Genomic DNA, 13,892 nt, shown 5'->3' with positions numbered 1-13,892 from the left:
TTTCAATGCAGCTTCAAAGGGCTCTACACGATTCCAGCCAATTAGGAATAGGGGTCTTATCTAGTGAAACGATCAGTCATTTTCTAAAAAAAAATAATAATAATAATATAATTTTTAACCACAAATGCACATCTTGCACTAGCTCCGCAATGCTAGTCCGCAAATTCACACATTACATAATCACGTTGGAAAAGTCAAGCACGGTTAGCTCTTCGTCTGTGTACTCCGGTTCAAAAGTATATAAATTTTTTTTTTTTTAAGAAAATGACCGATCGTTTCGCTAGATAAGACCGCTATTCCTTGGCTGGGATCGTGTAGAGCCCTTTGAAGCTGCATTGAAACAGCAATTTGGACCTTCAACCCGTTGGCCACCACTGAAGTCCATTATAAGGAGAAAAATCCTGGAATGTTTTCCTTAAAAACCATAATTTCCTTGCAACTGATGAAAGGAAGACATGAACATCTTGGATAACATGGGATGAGTAAATTATCAGGAAATATTTACTCTGGAAGTGAACTAATCCTTTAATATTTTTGTGGATTCAGAATGATACATGATTCTTTGATTAATTGAAAGTCTTGGCTTTTTTCAGCATTTATTTGAAATCAAAGTCTCTGCTGCACTTTTGATCAAATGAATGTAGAAAATTAAAAATATTAATTAAGAAATAGTCAAAAAAAAGAAAAGAAAAGCGTTTTGAAGCCCCTTCATTGTGCTTCATTCCATTGGGTCTAAATGCCAGCCTAAATTATTCAGGGCTCCCCTAAACAGTTGATTAGTCATTCAGGCAACCCAATGACTAGTAAGTTTTGAAAATATGTAATTTTGTACTGTGCATCAGTTATGTTGCTTTGGAACAGTTGCTGGAGATTTTGCTGGCCACTGAAAATGTAATTCTCATAGTTGCACCACTTGCACACATCAAGCACACTATCACATCAAGCATTATAGCGCAACTACAACAAACTGAGGAAATCCAGATAAACTGCTGGGTTAATCTCTATCTTGACTCACATGACATGACATTGCAATTGCCAATACAAACCTCCCAAGGCAATTCAAAGTGGCTTTAAGAACCAAACCAAAAACTTTAAAGACTATGAAGGAAAAAAGGCTTCTTAGGAGATATGCAAACAGTTTATTTGATAATTTGCATGAAATGTCTCCAGATAGATATGTAAGGATGTGCATTATGTCCCAGAAATGGCTAATTAGACATGTATTGCCATAACATGTCATTACTACTCAGTCATTCCCTGGCTAATTAGAAAGTTATTAGCAATTCAATAGGTACAGTTGATCTGAGGAGCTTGAATTCGCTTTATAGCTCCAAATCAAGTGTAAAAGCAGGCAGAACTCAGAACAGCATGCCACCATCAGTTTACATAATCCATAGCTGAGCCTAGCGATGCTCGTTATCATGCTAATTTAAACGTAGTGCAGATGGCACGCTGTCTTTTGCTGAATAAGAGAGTTCTTTAACTTCGCTCATTTTCTCAGCAGGAGGATGACATCATCTCGTTGTGGCATTCACCTTCTGAATGCTTTCCTTGGCCTGTCGTGAAGTAACTTGTGTATGTTGGGAGGAAAGGACAGGTTGCATTAATTATAGGACATTGCTTTTTCATGATTCATGGGCTTGAAGAGAAGCACTTTGCTGTAAAGGAAGAAAGAGGCTTTTAATATGTTCTCGTATAGAGGAGTGGAGGAAAATCAGTCATGTGTAATTCATTTTCTTGGTACATTTCTTGTTTTGTGAAGTATTATATTCTGTGACAAAGTGGGTCATTTTTCATCTTTAAAGGAGAAGTGTGTAATTTTTTTGCTATGTTAAAAAGGCAAGTTTTTGCTTTAGCTTTAATATTTTCAGTGACGATACTTGAAAAAGGATAAATCTAGAGACAGAACTTATTTTAGAGTGCTGACAGCATGTGCTTTTATCAGTAATTTTTTTTTTTTTTCTATTCTAGTTTAATGTCTAATGACAACTGTAAATAAGACATTCTTAAGTTGACTTCATCCTGAAGAAAACATTGTGGTGCTTTCAAATCATTGTGACCTGACATGTCAGTCAGTCAACCAGTGTGAATTCGGGCCTGCACCATTTGTTTGTCTAAACCAACGTAGTAAGGACAAGGCAGAGGTGGTTGATGTGTTTTTTAAAGTCATTATTTTTGCAGTATCTTTATTTGCACAGAAATTACACACTTCACCTGTAAAGTCTAGGTCATGCAACAACAATGCCAACAAACCAGTGTTGTTAATGTTAGCTAAAACTAAAACTATTAAAAAACATTTTCGTCAATTGAAATAAAGCTAATACAAAATATAAATATTAGATGAAAAAACTTAAGAAAATTAGAAATGTTACTTTGGCAACCAACTGACATAAAATAGGTTTATGTTGAAGCACTAAAATTACTAAAATTGAAATGAAAAAGTACAAAAAAATTGGCAAAAGCAATTAAATATATTAATAAATACTATAAAAGAATATAAACAATACTAAAATGAGACTGAAACAAACACTACATTTTAATGGTTGTTTTTTGGTAAGGGCATATGAACCCTGTTAGTGTTTGTTGTATTCAAATGGCAGAGTCTTAACTTTGATAAAGAATATCTCTTTGGTTTTGAGACTTTAGTCTTTGCAACTTCAGGGATCTTATCTATGCACAATCAGCTTGTAACACTCCAAAGAGAAAGGAAAACTTGAAATCGCATCATATGACCCCTTTAATGTTTGGATGGTTAGCATGGCACCGTTACCCCCTACTGGTGGATATCATAATTACACCACTTGGAAAAATGCATTTCAAAATTAGCAGTGTTTTCTGACAAAATTAAATGCTTTGCCACATTTTCCCCAGTATTTCATTGTAGAATAGTCAATGCTTTACCAGTGTCCAATTCCTTTTTGTGGGGCTCTTAATACTGACTTGTAGTGACCATCTCAGAATAGTTGGTAGTAAAGGTCTTGAGACTGTTCTCATTGCAAGTATCTATAAAGGTATTCTGATGAAGAACTTATCAACTCAAATAAACAGACATAACATTGATTATGATCGTCAAAATGAGTGCTGCCACAATCTTGCAGCTGTTTCTTAAAATAGGCGTCTGATTGTGTTGACCACTATACAGCGCATAGGTGTGTGTGTGTGTTTTGTTGAGAGATATGGCAATCTTCCAGCTCAAGCATTAACATCCACCCAGTTAGTATCATAATTGCTGAGGTCAGACCTGCTATAGAAGCCGGTTGATTTGAACTGCACACTGAGCCCTCAACAGCTGTCTCTCCTTTGCTCACTGTGCATGTTTATATGTGTGATGACAGTGATAACAGCTTGCATGGTGACTTAGATGTTGTAGGAATGTGCTTTTGGTGCATGTCTTGATGGCAAGTAGAGGAATCTGTCCTACAGTGCTGTCTTCTGTTCCTATAGCTTGACTATAGAGCTTAGCGCTAGCAATGCCACAGTCATGGCCCATGGGTTTGATTCACGGGTTACACACATACTAATAAAGTCATTATATGCATCACGATGGTTGACTTGTCAATTAGTGAGGTTGATTAGTTAAAGATATTAAAATTCTGGCCTATTAATACCGATGAGTCACTTTTTTTTTCATATACAGGTGCATCTCAATAAATTAGAATGTCGTGGAAAAGTTCATTTATTTCAGTAATTCAACTCAAATTGTGAAACTCGTGTATTAAATAAATTCAATGCACACAGACTGAAGTAGTTTAAGTCTTTGGTTCTTTTAATTGTGATGATTTTGGCTCACATTTAACAAAAACCAATAAAATAAAACCAATAAAAAAAACATTTTTAGTGAAATGTTGGCCTTCTGGAAAGTATGTTCATTTACTGTACATGTACTCAATACATGGTAGGGGCTCCTTTTGCTTTAATTACCGCCTCAATTCGGCGTGGCATGGAGGGGATCAGTTCAGTCTGTGTGCATTGAATTTATTTAATACACGAGTTTCACAATTTGAGTTGAATTACTGAAATAAATGAACTTTTCCACGACATTCTAATTTATTGAGATGCACCTGTAGATAATCAATGGCAGATAATGGCAGTCTAAATAAAAATTCAAATTCTAAAAGCTAAATTTGAATTGATGCTAGTGAATTTGTCCAATATATATATATAGTTTAGTCATGAAACTCTAGATGGCACAGGCTGATGGTTGTTAACGTAACTGATGATATTCAGAGAGATAAACGACTTGGCACAAGCTGATTGGTTCATGCTGCATATGCAGCCAATGAGCTTACTGCCTTGCATTTATATGGCTGGCTAGCATTCACTAGAGAGGGCTGCTCCAGGACAGTTTTGAAAACCATTTCAGAGACAAGTTCTTAAATGTGACTCATATAAAATATATTACATGCATGCACAGTTTTAAGGCAGCTTTAATCGCCTTTTTGGTAACTTCATGACTTAACTGACCACGACATTGCATGCACTTTAGTTTATTTCACTCTTTGTCACTCTCTCGTCTGAAACGTCTCCCATTCTCAGTCGTTCTGCGACTGAATAAATGCACTTCTTGTCAAGAGAAAAAATGACAGAAGCAGCAGTTGTGAGTGGGGTGGCCATTTGTCATTTGCACTTATATATTTTTGCTCTTTTGTTAGTTTTTGACTGCTTTTATTGTCCTCATTTGTAAGTCGCTTTGGATAAAAGCGTCTGCCAAATGACTAAATGTAAATGTAAATGTACAGTATGTACAGATATTAATTTTGAGTTATGCTAAAGATTATATTGAATTGTTAAAAAAAATTAAGAAAAAAAACCCTAAAGTAACCTAAAACCTAAAGTATACACATTTTTTCTTCATTTTTTTGAATTAAGAATTGAAATTATATATTTAAAATTAGCGATCAATTAAGTGATTAATCATTCATGTAAATACATAGAGACAGACCATTTGAATTCACATTTTTAAAATCACATTAAAAGTACACTGTATAAATTTTACTTAATTTTTAAGTAATATACTGTATATACTGTACTTCATAAATACCTGTAATTGTAGTTTCCTCTATTAATAAATGGATTGTAATAGATATTGTTAATATTATAGTGTTTTTAATTTTATTAATCGAAAAGTGATAAGATAATCACTTAAATTATTAACAACAATTAATTGATCATTGATTAATCATTTACATTCCCGTATAGATAGTTTTCATCTTCTTTAGATTTCTTCTGATTAGCCAAATAGATTTTGAAAATATGTAGTTTTGCACATCTACTGTATATGAAGTTATGCCTTGAATGTGTTTTAAAAGCGTCTGTCAAATGAATCCAGGTTAATTAGACAAACACTGAATGATGCTTCACATTCACCCCACTGTTGTTTGCACCATCCTGCATATTCAGGCATTAGATTCCGCTGTGCACATTTAATAGGTTCAGATACTCTGATATCCTAGGCTGTACCTGGATGAAGAATCCATGACTTTTGCATTGTTAAATGGCCTGCATTAGGAGCAGCATGACGGGGATAGTGTAGACTGGCTGAGACGGAGCAGAGGCTGGCATCAGCTTGTGCTCTGATTACACAGGCTTTTAGTGGCTGGACCCTGTCTGCAGGGTGTTTCTGTGATCGTGCAGTTTGCCTCACACTCTACATCAGTTTAATTCATCAGCTGTGTAAGGGCAGGTTGTCTCTCTCACTCTTGCATTCTCACAGGTAGTCTCTCTCACCTTCTATTTTGCTCTTCTCACTCATTTACTTTTATTAATTTAGCAAATCTATTTATCTAAAGTGATTTTTTTTAAACTACAGAGACAGTCACCCTGGAGCAGGTTGGTCACAATGGTAGCTAATGAATCAGGGTTCAAACCCACAATGTTTCAGGTACCATCACAGATCTTTAACCAAGACTGCCCTGTCCTCTAAAGCAGTTTTGAAAGTGTGTTCTTAGATTAAATGGTCTTAAATTTGTCATTACTTTGGTGTCATAATTATTTAAAGTATGTTTACAGTATGTATCCAAATACATACACAAGGAATTTCACCCAAATATGAAGATTTGATTGTCAATGACTTAATGACATATTAATTCTTTCCTCTTTAAAACACAAAAGGAGATGTTAGGAAGAATGTCTGAGCTGCTCTGTTACATACAGAAAAAGTGGATAGATATTTATACTGTCATGCTCAAAGCGTATACTACCATTTCAATTCAGTTCGATTCACGTTTATTTGTATAGCGCTTTTCACACAAAAAATCATTGCAAAGCAGCTTCACAGAAAACGAAAGTTACTACGTTATATTTAGCTTATCAGTGGTGGTGACTATGTCAAGGTGATGTCCATATGGCAGAAATGTGCAGTTAAAATCATGCAGTTAGTTAATGACATGTATTCAAACAAACGGTGAACACTATTAACAGTAATGATTATATGTTGCGATCAAACTAATAGCAAAATCTGGTAGTTTTGTATGTTGGTTCAGGGTTTTCGTCATCTGAGGTCCTCGGAGGGGTTGGCACCATTTCTATGATTGGGGTCGGTAAGTTTTTCTACATGTTTTTTAAAAGACATATCTTATACTCACCAAGGCTGCATTTATTTGATCAAAAACAGTACAGTAAAAACAGTAATATTATGAAAAATTTCATATTTTTATATTTTTAATAAAAAAATTAAATAATTGTTTTCTATTTTAATATATTTGAAAATGTAATTTATTCCTGTAATGGCAAAGCTGAATTTTCAGCAGCCATTACTCCAGTCTTGTCACATGATCCTTCAGAAATCATTCTAATATGCTACTTTTTTTGTGCTTAAGTAACATTCCTTATTATTATATATGTTTGAAATGGAAATCTATGGTATCATTATAAATGTCTTTGCTGTCATGCAACTTCATGCAACCTTGCTGGCTAAAAGTATTATTTTCTTTAAAAACAAACCATACTGACCCCAACCTTGAAATGTAGTGTGTTACACACAAATTGCATGATTCTTTACTTTTATGATACTTTTTGGAACTTATAAACTACCATCCACTTTCCATATGGAAAAGAGCAGATCAAACAGTCTGCCTAACATCTCCTTTTGTGTTTCACAGAAGAAAGAACACAATTATTTGGAGAGAGTAAATTATGGCAGATTTGTAATTTTTAGTTTCCTTTAACACAACTAATTTACTGTAAAACTAAGTTATAAAAAACACATTTAAGCTGATATAATATTCTACATGGTCTTGAATATGGCAAATTACTGTTCATCTCCTTTATGTATTCATCAGAGAATAACAGATACTTGGATCTTGACCAGGGGGCATTCCCATGTGATAGCATGTCTCCTGGCAAAGTACACATGGGAAGATCTATTTCTGCATTCGGATGTGCTTGGATCCAAAAGAAAGTAAAAAGAAAAATATTAATGTAATTTGAAAGTTGAGAATACAGTCATGCCCTAGATAGTTACTAAAAAAAACCTCTCTTTTACATAACAAAACATTTCATAACCTGCCAGATTTGCACGGAAGAACTTAGGGAGCCGCCCAGCTCTCCAGTTCTTCATGACTTGCAATTTGTTTGTTTTCTTCTGCTCTCCTCTACTTTGGTGAAGGGCAAGGCCATATGGAGCAGAAGGACCAGCCCCATGAGAGAATCATTTTGCATGTGTGCAGGGTACATCACAGTGTGCATTACTTCCTGTCTCCTCTCTCTCTTCTAAACCCAGTGCCAGTCTGGCAGGGCCTTATGACCGGACCTATGCTAACCCAGAGGGTTTCTGCTTTCTGAAGGAGTTTGACAATGTGTGAACTCTTTGATATATGAGAGCACGCTGCATCTTCACAGGGTGGTGCTGTGTTCGATCATTTGATTTTGTGCTGGCTGGGTTCTGATGAGATCAGAGACCGCTGACGTCCCATCAGCCTCAGCTAGTGGGTTTGTGAGTTGGTGTCTTGTGTTCAAGTATATGTGCATAGGATATATATACGCAGAGTGCATAGGATATATCTATTTCTTTCTACAATATTAGTTGGGGTTACACTGGAAAAAATTTTTTTATATATATTTATAAATATTTATTTATATGGTGAGTATTTTGTCTGGTTTTTCAGTAAATTTAAACATCCAGTAAATTTAAAACATTCCAGTATTTAAAATCCTTAAAACCAGATAAATTTACTTAAGAAGCATGAGGTATTAAAGGGATAGTTCACCCAAAAATGAAAATTCTGTCATCATTTACTCACCCTCCACTTGTTCAGCTGTATGAGTTTCTTTCTTCTGTTCAATACAGAAGAAGATAATTTGAAGAATGTTGGTAACTAAACAGTTGACGGTAGCCATTGCCATCCAGAGTATGGAAAAAAATACTATGGAAGTCAATGGCAATATTATTATGGCAAAGCAAGACAAAAAACTGATTAAGCAATTCATTCATTCATTCATTCATTCATTCATTCATTCATTCAATATTTGACTTGCATTGTTTAAAATCTTTTAGCATTTTTATATTTAATGTATTTTTTGTGCATAATCAAATAAAGTTAAATGGATCTTACAGGATTGTGTTTAGCATAAACATGATGTTATGTGATGACATTTGGACCCTCTTGTCCTGTAAAAGATGAAGAAGAGTGTAAAGCAAGAAGATGAAAAACATCTTTTCTCAATAGCAGATTCTGGGAAATTCTGGCTCTATAGAGTACTATGAGATATTCAACTCCATCATTAACCTTCTTGAACCCCCTGAAACACACATAATGTCTTGGTGGGGACTTTCCATTGACTTATTTAGCTTTTATACTGAGCTAATGACATTTTCTATCATCCATCCCAATCCCTAAACACACAAACATTTCTGCATGCTTATATTTTTAAAAATACATTATTTAGTATGTTTTTTATTTTGTTTAAACCGGTCCAATCCATGAGGAACTTTGTCTGCTCCCCACTATGTAAGTGATTTCAGTTTTTGCTGTCCTTGTGGCACATTTGGTACACACTCACACACTCTTTTCTCTCATTTGGTGAAAACTATGAGAATCTTATTTCCCTGTCTTTGAGCATGGCATCTGTTCCTAAGTGCTCAGAATTTATTATTAGCTTAGTTCAGCTCTGCCATCACACTCCAGTGATTCCATCGTTTAATATTTAGCAGTCAAATAACTCTACACTCAAATGTGAGGTTAGATAACGTTTAAAGGGGTCATATGACGTTGCTTAAAAGAACATTGTTGTGTATTTGGTGTAATGCAATGTGTTTATGCGGTTTAAGGTTCAAAAAACATATTATTCTCCACATAATGTACATTATTGTTGCTCCTCTATGCTCCGCCTTTCTGAAACGCGTCAATTTTTACAAAGCTCATCGTTCTGAAAAGCGAGGTGTGCTCTGATTGGCTAGCTATCCAGTGCGTTGTAATTTGGCTGAATACCTCAAGCGTGTGACGGAAATGTTACACCCCTTACCATATTGTGACGCCATGTCCCGGCATGACGAGACAAAACCAATAAAACCCATTACAAACGAGGCATTTGTTGCATCCAGTGGGGACATAATTACGGATTATAATGACTTATACTGTCTTTTTACATGTTGCGTTGCGTATCGCGCCGCGTAAACATAAAACAATGTCTGCATGCGATGGCAACAACAATACTACAGCGAGAATAAAAGTTACGCCTTCTTTCTTTGCGTGAACATTTGGGCGGTGTTATGCAAATCTTCCCACACAGTGACGTGGACATGTGGGGGTGTGTTTAAACAAGGCGTTTTAGGAAGGCGTGGACAAGTCTTAACTTTTATAAAGAAGATCTCTTTGGATTTGAGACTTAAGTCTTTGCAACTTTACAGATCTTCTTTATGCTCCAAGAGCTTGTAACACTCCAAAGAGAAAGGAAAAATTGAAATCGCATCATATGACCCCTTTAAAAACATTTACACTGGCTTCTCAAATATCTAGTGATAAATTTGCAATTCTCAGCTATTGATTTTGCAAAAAAAATAAGCCTTCATGTATATTTACAATAGCTTTTTGGCTTATAAAACATGCTTTATTATATCAACATATTATATGTTGTCAGTGGTGCCTATAAATCTTCACTTTACTTGAGTCTCTGCAGCTTGATGCCATTAAAAAAAAAACTTTATTCCCCCTCCCCCTTTTGCTCATTAGATTGAAAATCAGTAGTGTTTTAGACACAATAGGTGACAAGTAGTGCTTTGGCTAGGACTGCATTGGGAACGGGTGAATGTAATTTTTGCCCTCATTCACTGAGAGGGTAACAGTATTAGAAGGGGAATGATGTCCCCCTTCAAAGAGGAGCTGTGTGCTGCTCTTGTAGTGGTACAGACCGATTACATAGTTCATGTCCGCATTGCAGCCCTCTTCTGCAAAGAGGCAGGCACTGTGCTGGGCATTGATGGCCTTAGTTATCACACGCATACATATGCTCACCCACCCACCACTAAAATCTCCTGCATTCATAGTGCTGTCTGTTAAGTTCCTGTTTTTAGCTTGATGCAAAAAAATTAAAATAAAAGTTGAAAAGCCCTGCAGCTCTAAAATGAAGCAGTTTTTTAATGTGAGAAAATGTAAAGCTGAGTATTTCTGACAAACAGAAATAGCAGTCATTCCTATTATGCAGTGCCTTTTTAATGTACAGTACAGTTCAAAAGTTTGGAGTTGGTAAGATTTTTGAAATATGTGTCTTATGCTCATCAAGGCTGCATTTATTTGTTATTAAAGTTTTCATTTAATATATTTTATATTTTAACATGCACTTTATTCCTGTGATGGCAAAACTGAATTTTCAATAGCTATTACTGTTGAAAGCATCAATTTTGAAAACAGTTGTGCTGTTTTTTGTGGAAACCGTAACTTTTTTTCCCCTCAAGATTCTTTAATTAATTAAAATAACTGCATTTATTTCCAATTTTTGTAACATTTTAAATGTCTTTAATGTCAATTTTGATCAATTTAGTACAATTTGGCCAAGCTCAGAGTTTGCTTATATGAGGGGTAGCTTGAAATTCATTTAGATTTTTTTACTTTTTTTTTTGTTAAAGGGGTCATATGATGTTGCTAAAAAGAACATTATTTTGTGTATTTGGTGTAATGAAATGTGTTTATGCGGTTTAAGGTAAAAAAAAAACACATTATTTTCCACATACTGTACATTATATTCCCTCAGCGACCAGCACAGATCAGATGTAGGCGTAACGAAGCGGATATCGTCCTCTTTTGGAAGGCCAAACAAAGTAGTTTCGCTTTCACAATGAAACACACAGCATCACACACGGTGGGCTAGAGTGAGCGGCGACGGGCTTGAGTGGGGAACGACTGGCGGGCTTGAGAGAAAGAGAAAGGAAAAATTGAAATCGCATCATATGACCCCTTTAATAAGATCCAGGCTTTTGTTATGTTAAAGGCATTTTACTAACATGACTAACAATAAATATGTATTGCCAATAAAACAATATGGATTACACACTGATTCATGTATTTTGTTCCTCTTTTTTCAGTTTTTCCCTTACGGTGATGCCTCAAAGTTTGCTGAACACGCTTTCAGAACCTTTGACAAGAATGGAGACGGCACCATTGACTTCAGAGAGTTCATCTGTGCCCTGTCCATCACATCACGAGGCAGCTTCGAACAGAAACTCAACTGGGCCTTTAACATGTACGACCTGGATGGAGACGGCAAAATCACACGAGTTGAGATGCTTGAGATCATTGAGGTACTTGATTCCCTTTCATGGGAACTTCGAACTGCGTCCTCTAGGGGTCGCTATGGGGAGCGCCTCGTCGTGACCCGTGTCTGAAGCATACATTGAAAAAACACCAACAACATGTTGGCCGGCGACAGCCATGATGTCACTACCGGTGCGACTATAGTATAAATAGGCACCGGGAGAACACATCATCCTCTTCTTCGTCTTCATTGACTGTTTTGTTTGAAGCGTGCATTTCTGTGGTAAGAGCGATCTCTATTCATATCATTATGGCGAGCACTAGCAAAGCGTTTAGAGGATGTGTGCATCTGTGTTGTCGTTGTTTAACATCTGATGACACACACGATCTATGCTTTATTTGTTTGGGCGAAGAGCACGCACGCGATGTCTCCGAGGGGGCAATCGGCGTGCACGGCGAGTGTTTTTCCAATGAAAAAGCTCCGCTCTCGTTTTTCTCTCTTTACGAGGAAAGAGGGGCAGCCATCTGCTTCCCGCGATTGTTGGTGTTTTTTCAATGTATGCTTCAGACACGGGTCACGACGAGGCGTTCCCCATAGCGACCCCTAGAGGACGCAGTGTCTCGTTCCCTACTCAGGGAACCGTGGTTACATAAGTAACCTGAGACGTTCAGTCTGTTCTCCTGTTTACTTGCATAAAGCACTGATTAATAACTAAAAAAACTTCTTATTTCATGAATTATTTCAACTTAGCTATTACTTAATTTTTTACTAATTAAAGCTCCAGTCATATCAGCCTTCTGATACACACATATAAGCTAGCTATATTATTTTATGTAATTTTATTTACATACTCAAAATTTCTACCCAATTAAATATTTCAGAGGTTGGCATAACTAGAAAAGTCAATATTCATTATGAGAATGCCCATAGAGAGATTTTAATTTACTTGACTTTTCCAGGTCTATAAATCTCACTTTTAAAATTGGGCTAGGTTTTTCAAGACTATGGGAATCCTGGTTATTCAAATAAAAATTAAATATCTTGATTTTTAGTTGTTTTGGATTATTTTATTGCTTGTTATGTCTTATTTTAAGTCATCTTGAGGCCTCCCTAGAAGATAAACTGTGGCTGCATCCGAAAACTCTAAAATGCTGCCTTCGGAGGCAGCATTCCAAGGTAGGAAGGCATCAAGGCACATCCGAATCCAAATTCTGCTTTACTTCCCGTCTCCGGAGGTACCTTCTTCTGATTGAATTTTGAAGGCAGCATAGATGTATCCTTCGCTGCCTTTGATATCCCACAATCCTGTGCGTTCCATTCCGTGACGGTTGAGCTAAAAAATAAAGATGGCATCTGAAAGTTGCGTTTTGTGGTCAGTTTGTGTGTAAATGTATGTTTCTGACTAACTTTTTGCACTTTTGATGTTATTTCTAGCGAGAAATCAGTATTATAGTAATTAAATATTAGTTTAGTTATCACAAAAACTCGTTCTATTTTGTTGTAGATCATTAAACCGTTACGCTGCCTCAGAAGCCTGTCCGAAATCAGTTTCATGAGGTGCCTTCGTGCAAAAATGCTGCCTGCAAAGTCATTGCTTCATACGGCAGCGAGTCAGCAAGTCAGCTGCCTAAGTTTTCGGATGCAGCCTGTGGTCCTATATATGGAGTGATTCGCCCCTCATGGTCAAAGAGAGAGTTATGCTGCCTTTATTAGCGCCACAGCTCAATGTGTCTCTGACTCCCCAAAATAATTGAATGTTTTCCTCATTTAAAGGCAATCTACAAGATGGTGGGGACTGTTATCATGATGAAGATGAATGAGGACGGCCTGACGCCTGAGCAGCGGGTTGACAAAATCTTCAGTAAGATGGATAAGAACAACGACGACCAGATCACATTGGAAGAGTTCAAAGAAGCAGCAAAGAGTGACCCGTCCATTGTATTACTGCTGCAGTGTGACCTGCAAAAATGAGCGTCTCGGAAAAGAGCCAGGGACTGCACAAATGATTAATGTTCCATTCAGTTTGCAGCTATTTCCACTTATAAAAAAATGCTTGGACTACCTTTCAATGAATCCGCTTCCTGTGTTTGAAACACTTGTGTGCATGAGAATGTTCTTTGCTAATGAATTTCACATACGCACCCACACGAACACCTTTGCACACTACACACACACACACACACACACACACACACACACACACA

General features: G+C 36.4%; 1 protein-coding gene across 1 annotated transcript in view; it reads left to right on the top strand.

Moving 5' to 3' along the window:
- The window catches only part of LOC107719090 (visinin-like protein 1), a 32,774-nt gene extending 18,888 nt beyond the window's left edge, over nt 1-13,886 (top strand). The window contains exons 3-4 of the mRNA XM_016526413.1: nt 11,519-11,734; nt 13,462-13,886. Coding sequence (XP_016381899.1) covers nt 11,519-11,734; nt 13,462-13,659 — 414 coding nt within the window. The 3' untranslated portion in view covers nt 13,660-13,886. The remainder of the gene's footprint in view (nt 1-11,518; nt 11,735-13,461) is intronic.
- The last annotated feature ends 6 nt before the right edge of the window (nt 13,887-13,892 follow it).

This window comes from Sinocyclocheilus rhinocerous, unplaced genomic scaffold (assembly GCF_001515625.1).
Source record: "Sinocyclocheilus rhinocerous isolate Xijiao unplaced genomic scaffold, SAMN03320098_v1.1 scaffold3470, whole genome shotgun sequence".
Taxonomy (NCBI): domain Eukaryota; kingdom Metazoa; phylum Chordata; class Actinopteri; order Cypriniformes; family Cyprinidae; genus Sinocyclocheilus; species Sinocyclocheilus rhinocerous.
This window is presented reverse-complemented; position numbering and strand designations above follow the sequence as displayed.